The sequence below is a fragment of the Oryx dammah genome, unplaced genomic scaffold, assembly GCF_014754425.2.
Source record: "Oryx dammah isolate SB20612 unplaced genomic scaffold, SCBI_Odam_1.1 HiC_scaffold_18, whole genome shotgun sequence".
NCBI classification, from domain to species: Eukaryota; Metazoa; Chordata; class Mammalia; order Artiodactyla; family Bovidae; genus Oryx; species Oryx dammah.
Window position 1 is genome coordinate 87,164,175 of NW_024070202.1, and position 20,186 is coordinate 87,184,360.

The window sequence follows — 20,186 nt, forward strand, 5'->3', positions numbered from 1 at the left end:
GTCCTCCTGGAAACCACTCCCTCACCTTTCAATACTGCATGCAGCCTGCAGGTATGGATCCACAGCCATGTGCCAACAGAAAGAGAGCTATCTTTAAAGATACTAACAAAGTGACCCACTTCTTCCCAACGAGTCCTTCTTGTTGAATCTCCATACGTACCCATCTTGATTTTGAAGTGTGTACATCCGTCTTCCCATTACATTTGGAATTGAAAGGATGATTCAATTATATTTAACACTTTAAAAAGTTGTCAGAGTACTGGCATGTAAATCTCAATACACTTGGGCATGGGATTCTATGTGTGAATACGTGCATATACATATATTTGTATAAAGATACAATGCTTCGCTGGTGGCTCAGACAGTAAAGAATCTGCCTGCAATGTAGGAGACCTGGGTTCAATTGCTGGGTTGGGAAGATGCCCTGGAGAAGGGAATGGCAACCCCCTGCAGGATTCTTCCCTGGAGAATCCCAAGGACAGAAAAGCCTGACAAGGAACATCTATGGGGTTGCGAAGAGTCGGACCCAACTGAGTGACTAACACATACACAATACTTAAATATGACTTCAAATTTTAAGACAATATGTCAGGTAGAATACATCTGAATTCATGAAAGTTTGGTGGTGGTTATGCTAAATTTTAATGATAGAGTATAGAGGTTTACCTCCTTTGGTTTAAAGTGAATGTTGCCATTAAAATGTTAAACATATTTTTGTTACATGGAGAATTTTCCAGCTCTCCAAAGACATGGTTCAGTCAGTTCAGTTCAGTTCAGTCGCTCAGTCATGTCCGACTCTTTGCAACCCCATGAATTGCAGCACGCCAGGCCTCCCTGTCCATCACCAACTCCCAGAGTTCAATCAGACTCAAGTCCATCGAGTCAGTGATGCCATCCAGCCATCTCATCCTCTGTTGTCCCCTTCTCCTCCTGCCCCCAATCCCTCCCAGCATCAGAGTCTTTTCCAATGAGTCAGCTCTTCGCATGAGGTGGCCAAAGTACTGGAGTTTCAGCTTTAGCATCATTCCTTCCAAAGAAATCCCAGGGCTGATCTCCTTCAGAATGGACTGGTTGGATCTCCTTGCAGTCCAAGGGACTCTCAAGAGTCTTCTCCAACACCACAGTTCAAAAGCATCAATTCATTGGCACTCAGCCTTCTTCACAGTCCAACTCTCACATCCATACATGACCACAGGAAAAACCATAGCCTTGACTAGACGGACCTTAGTCGGCAAAGTAATGTCTCTGCTTTTGAATATGCTATCTAGGTTGCTCATAACTTTTCTTCCAAGGAGTAAGCTTCTTTTAATTTCATGGCTGCAGTCACCATCTGCAGTGATTCTGGAGCCCCCAAAAATAAAGTCTGACACTGTTTCCACTGTTTCCCCATCTATTTCCCATGACGTGATGGGACTGGATGCCATGATCTTTGTTGTCTGAATGTTGAGCTTTAAGCCAACTTTTTCACTCTCCTCTTTCACTTTCATCAGGAAGCTTTTTAGTTCCTCTTCACTTTCTGCCATAAGGGTGGTGTCATCTGCATATCTGAGGTTATTGATATTTCTCCCAGCAATCTGGATTCCACCTTGTGTTTCTTCCAGTCCAGCGTTTCTCATGATGTACTCTGCATATAAGTTAAATAAGCAGGGTGACAATATACAGCCTTGACACACTCCTTTTCCTATTTGGAACCAGTCTATTGTTCCATGTCCAGTTCTAACTGTTGCTTCCTGACTTTCATACAGGTTTCTCAAGAGGCAGATCAGGTGGTCTGGTATTCCCATCTCTTTCAGAATTTTCCACAGTTTATTGTGATCCACACAGTCAAAGGCTTTGGCATAGTCAATAAAGCAGAAATAGATGTTTTTATGGAACTCTCTTGCTTTTTCCATGATCCAGTGGATGTTGGCAATTTGATCTCTGGTTCCTCTGCCTTTTCTAAAACCAGCTTGAACATCAGGGATTTCAGGGTTTACATATTGCTGAAGCCGGGCTTGGAGAATTTTGAGCATTACTTTACTAGCATGTGAGATGAGTGCAATTGTGCATTAGTTTGAGCATTCTTTGGCATTGCCTTTCTTTGGGATTGGAATGAAAACGGACCTTGTCCAGTCATGTGGCCACTGCTGGGTTTTCCAAATTTGCTGGCATATTGAGTGCAGCACTTTTACAGCATCATCTTTCAGTATTTGAAATAGCTCAACTGGAATTCCATCACCTCCACTAGCTTTGTTCGTAGTGATGCTTTCTAAGGCCCACTTGACTTCACATTCCAGGATGTCTGGCTCTAGATGAGTGATCATACCATCGTGATTATCTTGGTTATGAAGATCTTTTTTGTACAGTTCTTCTGTGTATTCTTGCTACCTCTTCTTAATATCTTCTGCTTCTGTTAGGTCCAGTCCATTTCTGGCATTTATCGAGCCCATCTTTGCATGAAATGTTCCCTTGGTATCTCTCATTTTCTTGAAGAGCTCTCTAGTCTTTCCCATTCTGTTGTTTTCCTCTATTTCTTTGCATTGATCGCTGAGGAAGACTTTCTTATCTCTTCTTGCTATTCTTTGGAACTCTGCATTCAGATGCTTATATCTTTCCTTTTCTCCTTTGCTTTTTGCTTCTCTTCTTTTCACAGCTATTTGTAAGGCCTCCCCAGACAGCCATTTTGCTTTTTTGCATTTCTTTTCCATGGGGATGGTCTTGATCCCTGTCTCCTGTACAATTTCCGTCCATAGTTCATCAGGCACTCTATCTATCAGATCTAGGCCCTTAAATCTATTTCTCACTTCCACTGGATAATCATAAGGGATTTGATTTAGGTCATACCTGAATGGTCTAGCGGTTTTCCCCACTTTCTTCAATTTAAGCCTGAATTTGGCAATAAGGAGTTCATGATCTGAGCCACAGTCAGCTCCCGGTCTTGTTTTTGCTGACTGTATAGAGCTTCTCCATCTTTGGCTGCAAAGAATATAATCAATCTGATTTCGGTGTTGACCATCTGGTGATGTCCATGTGTAGAGTCTTCTCTTGTGTTGTTGGAAGAGGGTGTTTGCTATGACCAGTGCGTTTTCTTGGCAAAACTCTATTAATAGTCTTTGCCCTGCTTCATTCTGCATTCCAAGGCCAAATTTGCCTGTTACTCCAGGTGTTTCTTCACTTCCTACTTTTGCATTCCAGTCTCCTACAATGAAGAGGACATCTTTTTGGGGTGTTAGTTTTACAAGGTCTTGTAGGTCTTCATAGAACCATTCAACTTCAGCTTCTTCAGCATTACTGGTTCGGGCATAGACTTGAATTACTGTGATATTGAATGGTTTGCCTTGGAGACAAACAGAGATCATTCTGTTGTTTTTGAGGTTGCATCCAAGTACTGCATTTTGGACTCTTTTGTTGACCATGATGGCTACTCCATTTCTTCTGAGGGATTCCTGCCCACAGTAGTAGATATAATGGTCATCTGAGTTAAATTCACCCATTCCAGTCCATTTTAGTTCACTGATTCCTAGAATGTTGACGTTCACTCTTGGCATCTCTTGTTTGACCACTTCCAATTTGCCTTGATTCATAGACCTGACATTCCAGGTTCCTATGCAATATTGCTCTTTACAGCATCGTACCTTGTTTCTATCACCAGTCACATCCACAGCTGGGTATTGTTTTTGCTTTGGTTCCATCCCTTCATTCTTTCTGGAGTTATTTCTCCACTGATCTCCAGTAGCATATTGGGCACCTACTGACCTGGGGAGTTCCTCTTTCAGTATCCTATTATTTTGCCCTTTCATACTGTTCATAAGGAGCAGCAGCTGCGCTTTGCTGGAGCAGCCATGAAGAGATACCCCACGCCCAAGGTAAGAGAAACCCAAGTAAGATGGTAGATGTTGCAAGAGAGCATCAGAGGGCAGACACACTGAAACCATACTCACAGAAAACTAGTCAATCTAATCACACTAGGACCACAGCCTTGTCTAACTCAGTGAAAGACATGGTGAATGTTCTGTAAAGAACAATTAATGATCTCAAAGCACTGAAATTCTTTTTTTGAATATTTGAATAAAAGAAGAAAATTCTTCTTTTATTTCTAAAGTCTCTTATGGGGTGATAATGAACATATACATGGTTGCTCTGTAATTTGATTCTTGTGATCATATATCAAAATATAAGGTAGGGAACAAAGGATTATCCTGAACTTTACCTGGCTTGAAGTATAAGGTGTCCATCTGAACTCTCAAAACTGATCTACTAAGGCCTAATTTTCATATTAAAACAATGTGTATTAGAAACTATTTTAGCCTACTGTTACTTTACTGGATCTCTACAGGATTCTTTCTTTAAAAATAATGAATATGATCCAGCAATCATGCTGGATCTTTCTTTAAAAATAATGAATATGATCCAGCAATCATGCTCCTTGGTATTTACCCAAAGAAGCTGGAAAGTTATGTCTACACAAAAACCCACACACAGATTTGTATAACAGCTCAATTCATAACTGCCAAAATTTGGAAGCAACCAAGATCTCATTCAGTAGGTGAACAGATAAACTGTGCTTCGTTTGGACAATGGAATATTATTCAGTGCTAAAAAGAAATGAGCTTTTAAGCCATGGGAAAAACATGGAAAAACCTTAAATGCAAATTCTTAAGTGAAAGCTGCTAATGAGTAAAGGCTACATGCTGCAAGATTCCAACTACGGCATTCTGGAAAAGGCAAACCGGTGGTTAAAAGATCAGGGGTTGCCAAAGGTGGGAGGGTGAAGATGAATAGGCAGAACAGAGAGGATTTTCAAGGAAGTGAAATGTTTTGTATGATATTACAGTGATAAATAGTATGTTTGTTCAAATACACAGATGTACAACACCAAAAGTGAAATCTAATCAAAAGCATGGACTTTTGACGAAGATGATGTATCAAGCGTAGTTCACCCTTGGTATCAAATGTACCATTCTGATGAGCGATGTTGATAGTGGAGGAAGTTATGTGGAGACAGAGGATAGATAGAACATCTCTGTACCTTCCCTTAAATTTTGTTGTGAACCTAAAATTGCTCTTAAAAAGCCATATTGACTAATAGGTATGACATGTTGAAATCTGTGATTACTGGGTGACATTCTCATGTGTTCTTATACTTATTTCCACCAGTTCAACTCTATGCTTACTAAGAATCAGTAGCATTTGATTAGGCCAATAACATCAGCTACTGAACTTATGGGATGAGAACTTATGATATTCTGTGTAAATGCATGATATATGACCATGAAAAAGAAGCTGCAGTTTTTACGAAAAATCATTTGAATGCTTTGGAAAGATTTGACAAAAACAAGTCACTACGTAAACTTGCTAAATTAGATAAAGGTGAAAAAATCTATAAGTGGGAATAAAATTAAAATGTACAGAAAGATATGTGCTCAAACTGCCTAGTAAATGCATTTAAATTTTTGTGACAATGTAAAGACATTGAGCCTAGAAACCAAAGAAGATGCCTTATAGGTGTGACTTTTGGTGGATAGACCATTGAGAACTCCCAACAGGGAGCCCTTACTCAAAGCAAATGTGTGGGTTTTATGTAAAAAATATTGTCTGTGTGTGTGGAAATGTATGTGCATATTTTATTAATCTGGTTGACCAAATATTGGTTCTATTTGCTTACTTATAAATTTTGTTATTATTTATTTTTGACTGCATTGCATGGCATGTGGTTATCTTGGTTCTCTAACCAGGGATTGAACCAAGGGCCCTTGCAATGGAAGCCTGGAGTCTTAACCTCTGGATCACCACAGGATTCTCAATTTTATTTTCACAAGAAAAAGTTACACTTTACTCAGGTGGGGAAAATACCCACTTTTGATTAAAAATTTATACTTTCATGAAGTTACCATGCTATTATGGCACATCAATAAAATAATTTTATCCAGCAGTAGATAGATTACTTTATTTTGGAAGATAGCAAATGAGTTTCCTTCCTTGGGATATCACCATGTTAACCTGATCTAGTCTATACTTGCTTAATGCGTGAGCAGGGCTTCCCTGGGGCTCAAGTGGTAAAGAAGTCACCTGCCAATGCTGGAGATGCAAGTTTGGGAAGATCCTTTGGAGGAGGAAATGGCAACCCACTCCAGCATTATTGTCTGGGGAAATCCCATGGACAGACGGAGCCTGGGGTGATACTACTGTACATGGGCTTGTAAAACAGTTCAGATACGACTTAGCAGCTGAATAACAACAATAATGTGTGGATAGGAATCGATAAGATTTTACAGACTGTTTTGTATTAACGATACCAAGAGAGCTTCTCTTTTCATATATATTCATTGAGAATAAGACAGCTTGAATTTATCATGAACTGGATGACTATTACTCAAAATTATTCTTTAAAGTAACTTTAACTAAATGAGTATATTCTATGAGCAAAGGTCATTCATGATTCAATCACCAAAACAAAACAAGAGTCTACTGAACTGTACACTATAGCACTCTGCCTATATTCAGAATCTTATCACAAACAAATCTACCAGTCAAGGCAATTAAAAAACTTGTACCTCTGAATATGTGATATATATGATACATTTTTTTTAAAAGGCATATTTTAATAAATTAACTTTTATCTATAAAATATCAGAATAATGCAGTGGTTCTCAAGGTATGGTCTTGGGATCCTGAGGATCTTCAAAATCCTTTCAGGGGACTTGTGAGGTCAAAACCATTTTAAAAATTATGTTTAAACATCTTGGCCCATTTCACACTTACTCTCTCAAGAGCATATAGTGGAATTTTCCAGAGGCTAAATTTCACCTGAGACTGCAACAGATCGAAGGCAGAAGCTGATTTGAAAACACAGCTGCATTCTATTTTTATTAAGCCAGACACTGAAGAGGTGCACAAAAGCATAAAATAATGCCATTTAGCTCACTAAAATGTTTGGCTTGAAAAAATACTTATTTTAAATGAAAAGGTTAGTTGCATTGGAATGGCCTTACTACTTTCGTTTTAAAATGAATTAAATATTTTCTTAATTTTTCAGTTTTAACTTCTAATACAGTAGATACTGACAGATACAACCCAAATAAAAGTTTGATTGGCTTACAGTGATTATATGACAGGAAAAAAGTGTACTTACCTGAACAAGAACAAAGTAACGTTTTTTCCATCTTTTCCAAACCTTCTGCCCAAGGGCATACAGATATCTGGTAAGAAAAACAAAAATATCTTATGAATAATGGTGTGGTGCCACATAATCACATTTATTCCATAGGTATTTATTCTCGAGAGCAGCCTGCAAAGCTTAGTTCAGTTGGAACCTGTGACAGCATACAACTTCTGTGTTACAAAATGACTGAGTCTGTCCTAAGGCTCTTGAAAGGGAATTGATATATGTGGCTTATCAATTTGTCAGTTCTCTCCACAAACTGAGCGAAGTTGGAGTTAGAAAGGATAATCAAAGAAGCAGTAGGAATTGTATTCTTACACATATTTCTCAGGAGAGACGTATGCTATGAATTGAGGCTAGGGTACCAGATGTTTCAGCTTGCAGGTGACAGAGGCTGAGGGGTGTGGCCTGACAGGGAGCCGGCTGCAGATTCCAGAACCCAGGATGAAGAGTCTCTTTCCAGCTGAGTGTCCCCAAGATGTGCCTGTACCAATCTCAGTTTCCACTTCCTCAACTATCAAATCAAAGAACTACATGCGATGATTGCTAAGGTCCAAGCCCTGTTACTAGGATATCTATCTGACATGCGAACTTCTTCGTGCAAATTTTCCTATGAAACTCAGATACTAATGAAAGTGACATTGTATAATTCAACAATGGTTTCAACCAAGACTTCTGTTTAACTGTGCATTGCTGTTAGTAACCTGAATTGAAAGGATTCAAGTAGTTAATCACTGGAGAACAGATCTTTTGTTCTTACTGAATACACAGATGTAGGCTTAAGGATTGAGGAGGAAAGGGAAGAAATTAAATATTAATCAAGTATGAGCATGTCATGGAGAGCTATTTAAAATTATATCACATGCCTCCCACAAAAGTGGAAAACATTTTAGAAGTTAAAAAATGTGACAGAGACCTAATTTTTAAATTAAAGTATGATTTTTCAATATTTTATCACAATTCCTTTTTCTGTAGTCAAGATTTAACATTATAGAGGGTATTCAAACTAATCTAAATTATATGCAATTCTGAATGATTAAAAAAAGCCCTTTATCTAACAGTTTGTTGACGGTCTTAAAGTCTTTAGACTTTCTCTTGACTTTTAAAATTGAAATCTTAGCTTGAAATTTTAGCTTCTGTTTTATGAAAATAATTATCCTTTGCAAAAAGAGCAAACATACTTTTTGCCCCCCTCTAAAAAAGATATGGGATATTAGCTAAGGGGTGCTGAAATGATGGGCTTTCCTATTCACTGCTCATGGAGTGTAAAATAAGACCACCTTATTGTAGAATAACATGACATGCAAAGATGGGCTCAATAAAGGACAAAAATGGTCTGGACCTAACAGAAGCAGAAGATATTAAGAAGAAGTGGCAAGAATACACATAAGAACTGTACAAAAGACATCTTCACAACCCAGATAATCACAATGGTGTGATCACTTCACCTAGAGCCAGACATCCTGGAATGTGAAGTCAAGTGGGCCTTAGAAAGCATCACTACGAACAAAGCTAGTGGAGATGATGGAACTCCAGTTAAGCTATCTCAAATCCTAAAACGTGATGCTCTGTAAGTGCTGCACTCAGTATGCCAGCAAATTTGAAAACTCAGCAGTGCCCACGGGACTGGAAAAGGTCAGTTTTCATTCCAATCCTAAAGAAAGGCAATGCCAAAGAATCCTCAAACTACCACACAATTGCACTCATCTCACACGCTAGTGAAGCAATGCTCAAAATTCTCCAAGCCCGGCTTGAACAATATGTGAACAGTGAACTTCCAGATGTTCAAGCTGGATTTAGAAAAGGCAGAGGAACCAGAGATCAAACTGCCAACACCCACTGGATCATTGAAAAAGTAAGAGAGTTCCAGAAAAACATCTATTTCTGCTTTATTGACTATGCCAAAGCCTTTGACTGTGTGGATCACAATAAACTGTGGGAAATTCTGAAAGAGATGGGAATACCAGACCACCTGACCTGCCTCTTGAGAAATCTGTGTGCAGGTCAGGAAACAACAATTAGAACTGGACATGGAACAACAGACTGGTTCCAAATAGGAAAAGGAGTATGTCAAGGCTGTATATTGTCACCCTGCTTATTTAACTTATGTGCAGAGTACATCATGAGAAATGCTGGGCTGGATGAAGCACAAGCTACAATCAAGATTGCTGGGAGAAATATCAATAATCTCAGATATGCAGATGACACCACCCTTATAGCAGAAAGGGAAGAAGAACTAAAGAGCCTCTTGATGAAAGTTAAAGAGGAGAGTGAAAACCTGGCTTAAAACTCAGCATTCAGAAAACTAAGATAATGGCATCCAGTCCCATCACTTCATGGCAAATAGATGGGGAAACAGAGGAAACAGTGACAGACTTTATTTTTGGGCTCCAAAATCACTGCAGATGGTGATTGCAGCCATGAAATTAAAAGATGCTTGCTCCTTGGAAGAAAAGTTATGACCAACCTAGACAGCATATTCAAAAGCAGAGACATTACTTTGCCAACAAAGGTCCATCTAGACAAAGCTATGGTTTTTCCAGTAGTCATGCATGGATGTGAGAGCTCGACTATAAAGAAAGCTGAGCTCCAAAGAATTGATGCTTTTGAACTGTGGTGTTGGAGAAGACTCTTGAGAGTCCCTTGGACTGCAAGGAGATTTATCCAGTCCATCCTAAAGGAAATCAGTCCTGAATATTCATTGGAAGGACTGGTGTTGAAGCTGAAGCTCCAATACTTTGGCCACCTGATGCAAAAAGCTGACTCACTGGAAAAGACCTTGACGCTGGGAAAGATTGAAGGTGGGAGGAGAAGGGGATGACAGAGGATGAGATGGTTGGCTGGCATCACCAACTTAATGGGCATGAGTTTGAGTAAACTCCAGGGCCTGGTGAGGGACAGGGAGGCCTGGCGTGCTGCAGTCCATGGGGTCGCAAAGAGTCAGACACGACTGAGTGACTGAACTTAACTGATAGAAAAATAGCCCCCCACATCATGGAATTAGGGAAACAGACACACACACGTATACATATGTTACATGGATATATAGAACAGTATTATTCATATCATGAAAAAAGGTAACAGTGTCCAACAATAGGTGAATTGTTTAATAAATGCTAGAAAACACACAGAAACACTATGCTGCCTCTGAAAAAAATATTTTTGATAAAATTAATAACAAAGAATATCTCATGATATAATATTTTACGAAAAAAGTTTCAAAACCATATAAATACTTAAGAGACTTGAAATTTGTAAAAGAAATATATGAAATAGATATTTCAAAATTTTTAATAATAGTGCCTTTGAATCATGGAATTATGGAAAATTTAATTTTCCATCTTTATTCCCTGTATTTCTAAATTTTCAGAAACACACACACACACACACACACACAAACAGAAATGGAGTGACTAAAAGTTGACATAAATCCTAGGCTCCTGCCTAGAAAACATCGCCAGTACTGCCCAAATCAATGATGTAGTTTCTTTCTCTCAGACACATTAGTTAATGGGAGTATTTTGCGAACTTGTATTTAGTTTTATAATACTCTGGATACCCTGTCATCTGCGCTTCTGAATGTAGTACTGAGGCAGTTAGAGACTATCAGAAACATCCGTCAGCACTGTTCTCACCTGCTCACTCTCCCCTCCTGAGGGCCCCTGAAAACCCTCTGCCCCACCTTTGCTCCAGCCTCTCATTTCTCTTTTATGGTTCCAGTGATAGGTGTTTAGTTGCTCTCTTCCTGTCTTCCCTATGCAATTTTCCTCTTCTGAAAGGCACACACCCCAGTGCTTATTACAGGGTTAACAGCAATGACCTCAAGAGCTATATATACTGTGGACATGACAGATGCTGTCTGTACAAATTTACCAGCAAGATGCGCAGCAAACAACTGCCAAGGAGTCAAGAGGGCATCTGGAGTAACTTCTGCCTGTGACCGCAGGCTGCTTCTTCAACCTGTCTCACTTAGCATGCTGGTCAGATAGAAGCGGAAGTGAAGAGTGATTCACAAACCATCAACACCACAAACAAGTGTAAGCCTGGCTGATGGCGAAGGTTCTGCATAAGGGGTAATACTGTCAGCAGCAACTTCATTCAAAATGATGCCTCGACACATTTGAAATGAAAAGGTATGATCTCTGTGAAGAGAGAAAGCAAAGGGGTGGGTGGATGCACGTGGGTATATTGAAGGATGTTGTGAAGAATAGAATAAAAGAATTCAAGATTGGAACCAAGGTAAGCATTTGAATGTTGGGCCTTGAGCCATTATGGGCTACTGTACGGTAAGAATTCAATAGAACATGCACGGAAGAAGTCACCACTGATCAAACATTTCTAGAAAGGAATTCCTCATTAGAGTTTTTGTCTCAATATAAAAAAAATTATATTCAACAGAAGTAAACATTTCTGCATAATGTAAATGTTACCAATGCTATGAGGGAAAATATGACAGTTTCTTCCTTTAGTTTTCCTAGTAGCCAGATAAACATTTTACATAAGAAATGAACAGAAATAAAAGATATCAGAAACAATAACTAGTATTAAATAAGAAATCCTTAAACTTAATTTCAAATCTAACTTTTTTCACTATAATCATGCCTTCTAGAATTAGGTATCAATAATCATCATCTAGCTGCTTTTTTACTGGTATAAATTAGATTCTTAGTATAAGAGACACATGTAAAATTCAGGGGAGAATGAAGAAAAAAGATGTTCACCAATGTCAGTCAAGAGCAAAATGTCACAACCCAACTAAGAACTAAGGAGTCTTAGTTGATTAGGTTGTCATTAAGAGTGATGCCAAAAAGAATGACATGGAAATTATAATGACGCTAAGGTTTTAAAAAGCTGTCATGTGAACTCATAGTGTATGTATGACAAAAAAAATCCAGAAAGATATATCAAAATGTTACACCTGGAAATTAATACCTGGGTGATGAGATTAAGGATGAATTTCATTTTCTTATTAATGTCTTTCTGCATTTCCACAATTTCTACATTAATCATGTCATTTTTTTGGTTACCATTTAAGTAAGGTTTATTGTTAGTGTACTTAAAGTAAAATTCACCCATTTTAGATATACAATTTGATGAAAGTTGGCATAGAAGGAATGTAACCACCACAATGAATTTATAGAACATCTCCACTCCTCACCTAAAGGTTTCTTTATGCCTTTTTACAATTAGTCTTTTCCTCACACCCCCAGCTCTGCAACCACAGATCTGATCTTAGAGTTCAGTTTTCCACAAGGTCATGTAAGTGGAATTGTACACTATGTAGCCTTTTGTGTCTAGCATCTTTCACTTAGTATAAAGTTTTTGAGATTCAGCTTTTGTCTGTATCAGGTGTTTATTCCTTCTTATTTCAATGTATGACTTTAATGTGTTTATCTTTCACCAGTTGGCAGACATTTGTTTCCACAGGTATGGCTATCATAAATAAATGCTGCTATAATCAGTCACATTTGGACTTTCCCAGTGGCTCAGCAGTAAAGAATCCACCTGTAATGCGGGAGCCGAAAGGAGATGAAGGTTTGATCCCTGGGTTGGGAAGACCTCCTGGAGGAGAGCATGGCAACCCATTCCAGTATACTTGCCTGGAGAATTCTATGGACAGAGGAGCCTGGCAGGCTATAGTCCATGGAGTCACAAAGAGCTGGACATGACTGAAGTGATTTCGTATGCTCGCATAACCATTCACATTTAAGTCCTTGTGTGGGCACATATTTTCATTTCTCCAGAGTAAATATCTAGGATTGGGATTATTGAGTTATAGTGAAAGTGTGATTAACTATAGAAACTGCCAAATTGTTTTCCAAAGCGCTGTACAATTTTGCGTTACCATTAACAATATATGAGAACTCATCCTACTAACCTGCCCCCGGCATGCAGCATGTGGGATCTTAGTTCCTAGACCAGGGATCAAACCTGTGCTCCTTGCATTGGAAGCATGGAGTCTTAACCACTGCACCACCGGGCAAGTCTCCTCACCTTAATTTAATAATTAGAAAAAAAGATGACTTTTATTAAGGATTTGAAGGATGTGGATATTACAGCTCCATAAATAATATTTCTGGCCTGATTAAGCTGAATTTCTGTAGACCAAAGATGAGGATGTCTTGTCACTTTATCGTGAGTACTATGGTGGACTTCCATAAGCTTAATGGTTAAATGGGTTTTCTAGTTTTCAAAGCTATTCTGAAGTCTAGTATTTAAAGCAGTCTAAATTCTTTGAAGGTGGGTGGTCTTATCTGGGGATGACTGAGGTGTAGAAAGAGTAAGGAAAAAGGAGCACAAATCATTTGAATGTTTGGTTATAATCAGGTAGTTTATTAGAAAGCATCTATAAAAGTGAAAATGCATTCTCTTTGGACTCATCTTTATGCTGAGTACTACTGCTGAATTCAGAGTATGGTATTTTGTTTTTAATGTTGAGTGTTAGGCTATAAATTCTCTCTTTTATGGATAAAAATGCAGTAATTTTTTTAATTTCAGAAAAATATACTAAAGTTACATTAACGTATGTTATATTAGGCAAAAAATTCATTTCATTACACATATAGAAATGCTTAATTACTGAAAAATGAGTTATTCTAGGGAGACTGTATATACATCTATAATGAATTTTTAAAGAATTTATATACAATAGGTTGACTTGACTTCAAATAGTCATGAAATATAATTTGATCATTCCTTAATGATTTAGAATAGGACCCTATAAGTATCTCAGGGTCATTACCATGAACATTAATTATAACTGCATAGTTCTGTAAAAGGAGATGGTATGCCTGATAGGACTACATCTATTCGACATACAGTGGCCATAGTGTTAATTAAATCCTTGAGAGTTATTTACTTGTCACTTACTTCTGCTTCATAAAAATAGTTTAGAACTTTCAAAAGTCTATTATTAATATTCTATTGCTATGTGAATCTGAACTCTGGAAAAATTCATTTTCTTAATGCTTTATGAAATCTGATTCTACCCTATAAAGGTATAGAGAATATTATCCAAGAGATGTATTTGTCATCCAGGAGAGAGACAGTCCCTTGGCTGGTATACTATAGAGGGGCTGGGGTGGGGGGAGTGGATCTGCTCTGCAGTTATATTCTCCCCAAATATTCTGTAGCCTGTTGAGTCAATATTAGCTCCTCTAAACACATGATTATCTCAAAAAAAAAAAAAAAAAAAAAAGTTAAGCGTGTGTATATCAGACCTGCCAAACAGCAGGAGAAATGGGAACAGACATTTAACTGGGTTCCATGTGACAATTTATATAATGTTACCAATAAAATAAGTATCTCACAGCGGGAGAGCAACATTCTTTAATGAATGACTTTTTTTCACCTTATTTAAAGAGGCTTTAAGAGCAAAGCAAAAGCAAGTCTTTTGTTTTAGTTTTGGTGGGGCTTTAAACATTATTCATTTTCGTCTACCTACAGAATTTGGTTTTAAAAAAAATCATGCTTTCTCATCCTTATGGAGGGACTTCCTTGGTGGTCTAGTAGTTAGGGCTCTGAGAATCTACTGCAGGGGATTCAGGTTGGACCTCTGGTTGGGGAACTAAGAGCCCACAAACTGCATGGTGTGCCCCCCCAAAACCAAAATGGATAGAAAAGGCATACATATCAGCAGTTTTCACAATCAGATTCATACTGCATTCTCTACAGTTCAGTTGCTCAGTTGTGTCTGACTCTTTGAGACTCCATGAATCGCAGCATGCCAGGCCTCCCTGTCCATCACCAACTCCTGGACTTCACGCAGACTCACGTCCATTGATTCAGTGATGCCATCCAGCCATCTCATCCTCTGTCGTTCCCTTCTCCTCCTGCCCCCAATCCCTCCCAGCATCAGAGTCTTTTCCAATGAGTCAACTCTTCGCTTGAGGTGGCCAAAGTATTAGAGTTTAACCTTTAGCATCAGTCCTTCCAATGAACACCCAGGACTGATCTTTATAATGGGCCAGTTGGATCTCCTTGCAGTCCAAGGGACTCTCAAGAGTCTTCTCCAACACCACAGTTCAAAAGCATCAATTCTTCGGAGCTCAGTTTTCTTCACAGTCCAACTCTCACATCCATACATGACCACTAGGAAAACCATAGTCTTGACTAGATGGACCTTTGTTGGCAAAGTAATGTCTCTGCTTTTGAATATGCTATCTAGGTTGCTCATAACTTTCCTTCCAAGGAGTAAGCTTCTTTTAATTTCATGGCTGCAATCACCATCTGCAGTGATTTCAGAGCCCCCAAAAATAAAGTCTGACACTGTTTCCCCATCTATTTGCCATGAAGTGATGGGAGCAGATGCCATGATCTTCGTTTTCTGAATATTGAGCTTTAAGCCAACTTTTTCACTCTCCTCTTTCACTTTCATCAAGAGGCTTTTTAGTTCCTCTTCACTTTCTGCCATAAGTGTGCTGTCATCTGCATATCTGAGGTTATTGATATTTCTCCCGGCAATCTTGATTCCAGCTTGTGTTTCTTCCAGTCCAGCGTTTCTCATGATGTACTCTGCATATAAGTTAAATAAGCAGGGTGACAATATACAGCCTTGATGCACTCCTTTTCCTATTTGGAACCAGTCTGTTGTTCCATGTCCATTTCTAATTGTTGCTTCCTGACCTGCATACAGGTTTCTCAAGAGGCAGGTCAGGTGGTCTGGTATTCCCATCTCTTTCAGAATTTTCCACAGTTTATTGTGATCCACACAGTCAAAAGCTTTGGCATAGTTCATAAAGCAAAAATAGATGTTTTTCTGGAACTCTCTTGCTTTTTCCATGATCCAGTGGATGTTTGCAATTTGATCTCTGGTTCCTCTGCTTTTTCTAAATCCAGCTTGAACATCTGGAAGTTCACAGTTCATGTATTGCTGAAGCCTGGTTTGGAGAATTTTGAGCATTACTTTACTAGCATGTGAGATGAGTGCAATTGTGCGGTAGTTTGAGGATTCTTTGGCATTGCCTTTCTTTGGGATTGGAATGAAAACTGACCTTTTCCAGTCCTGTGGCCATTGCTGAGTTTTCAAATTTGATGGTATATTGAGTGCAGCACTTTCACAGCATCATCTTTCAGGATTTGAAATAGCTCAACTGGAATTCCCATCACCTCCACTACCTTTGTTCGTAGTGATGCTTTCTAAGGCCCACTTGACTTCACATTCCAGGATGTCTGGCTCTAGGTGAGTGATCACACCATCGGGATCATCTGGGTCATGAAGATCTTTTTTGTAGAGTTCTTCTGTATATTCTTGCCACCTCTTCTTAATATCTTCTGCTTCTCTTAGGTCCATACCATTTCTGTCCTTTATCAAGCCCATCTTTGCATGAAATGTTCCCTTGGTATCTCTAATTTCTTGAAGAGCTCTCTAGTCTTTCCTATTCTGTTGTTTCCCTCTATTTCTTTGCATTGATCGCTGAGGAAGGCTTTCTTATCTCTCCTTACTATTCTTTGGAACTCTGCATTCAGATGCTTATATCTTTCCTATTCTCCTTTGCTTTTCACTTCTCTTCTTTTCACAGCTATTTGTAAGGCCTTCTCAGACAGCCATTTTGCTTTTGTGCATTTCTTTTCCATGGGGATGGTCTTGATCCCTGTCTCCTGTACAATGTCACGAACCTCTGTCCATAGATCATCAGGTACTCTGTGTATCAGATCTAGTTGCTCCTCTTGGCCCACTGCATTCTCTAGTATTCTGCATTAGAGTATGACGCTAGGGAAAAAATTCCCTAATCAATGTTAAATTTGATTCCAGATTATTATTTAAATGAGGATAAGAGATATATTCTATTGTGTGTAATATATTTGAAAAACATGTATTTCCAATGCTAATTTACACTAAAAATAACACTTTTTTCATTGAAATATGTCCAATGTGTCACAATACTTATGTAAACTATTTTTGGATACTGCTCAGATACTATTGTAAAGTGTTTGCTTTCATCAATAACCCAACTTAAGTAAGGTATTAAGAAGCTGCTCCCTTTGAACAAAAAAATTGCCTGCTTAACTTTAAAATCTTCTCTGCTTACAAACCAATTAGCAGCACTGACACAAAGCTCGGATTTAACATATAAGAATAAAGCCTTGAAGCATTTGGTTTTATAAACCAGTATACATACAGCAATAATCTTAAAGTATTAATCCCTCTTCTAGGACTATTTCTAATGAAGAGTACTATTTGCTTCCAAGAAACATAGGAATCAGCTAGGAAACAAGGCACAAAATGAACTAAATGTGTATCAGTGCTTCGTTCACCTATGATTTTTGTGTGTGTGTGTGTATTTCTAACTATTCTTAGGTCATGCTCTATCCTCAAATATCAAAGCTAAGAGACAATGAACTTCAAGTCTGTTACTTGTATATTTAAAATATGTACCATGATAACCATGTTGTTAGGAGAAAATGTCAAAAAAAAAGAAAATAAAAAGAGTTTTGGTACAGTCAAACCTTTAAGTCAATATAGTTATTATCAACAAGGCAAACTGGTCATCATTTTTCTTCCATTACAGCACAGTTATATATGAGAATCTCAATATTTAACATTAAAAATCATACAACCTCTATGGTCTCAACGTGATCCTTAAAAGCGTTATCTGTTAACTTAAGAAGCCAGCTGGGACACATACCACAGTTGTTCCTTAAAGTTTTCATTTGTGAATAAAGAAAAGCAGAGTCTTAATGAGATCCATCATAATACTCTCTGACAACAGGAATAAAAACTTTTCTGTAAAGATATGTTGATCTTAACAGCATGTAGTACCAATAAAATGATCTCAACATATTTGTTGAGTAAAATGAAGTTTGGTAAAAATCATCTTCAAGCAAAACAAAAATCCATATAATTAAGAAGTTTATTTCTGCTAATAAATATTCATATTTTATCACATGTTCATATTGCAATGCCTATAAAAATAAAATTATTTTAAATGCTTGTTTTTTTTACACAGTACCCCTGTGAGTATTTAATAAAACAGATTCCCATATAACATTCTATGACTTGTCTTCCTTTAAGCCAAAAAACCTCTGAAATTAGTTTTACTAATAAATTAAGCCACTTTCTACAAATGCTATATATCATCTGCTAATATATATATAATCAGAAAAGTTAATGAAATTTCAAGAGCTCAATTTCTGATTAGTTTTAAAAATTTAGATTTAACTTGTCTTCATAACACAATATGTCTGAACTACAATATACCCTGTATTATTCTAGTAAAGAAATAGCCAATATTCTCTAAACATACCATATTTGAAAAAAAATGGTAACATGAAATCAAGAATTCATTTATCCAAACATTTTAAAATCACTTTATAAAATCTTTCTAACTAGAAAGTTGTTCAAAGAACACTTTAACACACAAATTTTCCAGATGTATTACTAAATATTGTAGTTTAGTCTCAATTAGAGCAGTGGCGGACAGTTCTAATAGAAAGGTGAATATGACAATTTATTTGCATTCAGTCCATGCTGTGGGAGTTCATGATTTTACTTTATGATGAAAAATCATCACTAATAAATATTTGAAAAACATAATTGTATACAGAATCTTGGAATTATTTGGCACTTAAAAAAAAAAAAGACCGTTACTTTGGGCAGATCACTTATGAGTCTAGCTTTTTATTCAAAGAAATGGAACATATAATCTACATGTGGAATGATAAAGCCTATTCTTCTATGAGCCTTCATTTTTCAAGGAAAAATACAGAAAGAAAAAAAATCAATATATAGAGTAGTTTAGTCCTGGAAAGGCCTTTCTTAAAAAGAAACCTCAGTCAAGGTTGAAAGAGCAATTAATGCAGGCTCAAAAATCTGGGCCATTCTGCTAGAGTTCGGTTAACATGTGGCAGAAGTAATCATCCACTTGTGAAAATGATTTTCGGTTCATTCTCAAACACCTTTCAGACACTCATGATCCCATTTAACTGACAACAATACAGGCTATCCATGGGCACCACTGCATTTGATGTGAAAACCAATAGGGACCAAATGCCCTCAGGCACTTTCAGTCATTCCCCACACGGTTGTTGCTTGCCGCTCCCACTCTGCTCCAGAATAAAAGGAATCTTCCTTCTTTCACTACATTCTTTCCTTCATTTAACCCCACAAGATTAAGTCCATTTTTTTTTTTTTTGGTTTTGTTTTCAGCTAAGCATGAGAAAAAGAAACATTCAAAACAACAGCGTAACCTGGGCATTAAGACACCTAGAAGTAAATACTTGCCAGTTGGCTTTTATAAAACTTCTTGAATTCTTCTGGGAAGGAGAAAAAGAGGTGAGGAGGCCAGGGAAGGATCAAACAAAAATCATAGAACATTTTGAAAGAAATGATAAATGATAAATAAAAAAAACCCCTCCTATTGTTAAGTAAGAAGTTAAAATGTGTGCGCTATGTCAACAGGAAACTTGTAATAGCAGAGGAGTAAAATGTACTTCATTTTCTGTATCATGTTTTATAGAATCAGTAACATAAAAACTGCCTCTCTTTCTCCCTGAGGAGTCTCATCTTCTGTTAATTTCAGTTACATCTGAGCTCATATCAGCATTATCAGATTAAGTCTAACAGTCTAAGATATAAAAGCTATCCGTTAAAAACTGGCTTATAGTTAGTCACTCATTTGTGTCTGACTCTTTGCAACTCCATGGACTGTAGCCCTCCAGGATCCTCTGTCCAGGGAATTCTCCAGGCAAGAATACTGGAGTGGGCAGCCATTCCCTTCTCCAGGGATCTTCCCAACTCAGGGATCGAAACTGGGAATCCTAGCTCGAACCTGGGTATCCTGCATAGCAGGAGGATTCTTTACCATCTACACCACCATTGTACAAACTGGAAAATGAATATAGGCAAATTTCCAAGATGAGAAGACCTTATAATCATATCCCACCCTTAGACAAGACATCAAGATTCACAAGTGACCACTCTGAAAGGAGGTGTTCTAAAATAAATGATGACGCAGTGTCACCTAGAAACAAAAATGATCTGGGGAGATTTACCCAAGCAGTTCTACAAAAAGTAGTTTTAAATAGCTAAGCACAAGCCAAACCA

At 37.8% G+C, this 20,186-nt stretch overlaps 1 protein-coding gene across 19 annotated transcripts in view; it reads right to left on the minus strand.

Annotated features, from left to right (window-relative positions):
• CADPS2 (calcium dependent secretion activator 2) overlaps positions 1–20,186 on the minus strand; it is a 575,633-nt gene that overhangs the window by 203,567 nt on the left and 351,880 nt on the right. For all 19 annotated transcript variants that reach the window (XM_040259536.1, XM_040259533.1, XM_040259535.1 and 16 more), the window contains exon 9: positions 7,112–7,178. In XM_040259536.1, the coding sequence (XP_040115470.1) occupies positions 7,112–7,178 (67 nt within the window). The remainder of the gene's footprint in view (positions 1–7,111; positions 7,179–20,186) is intronic.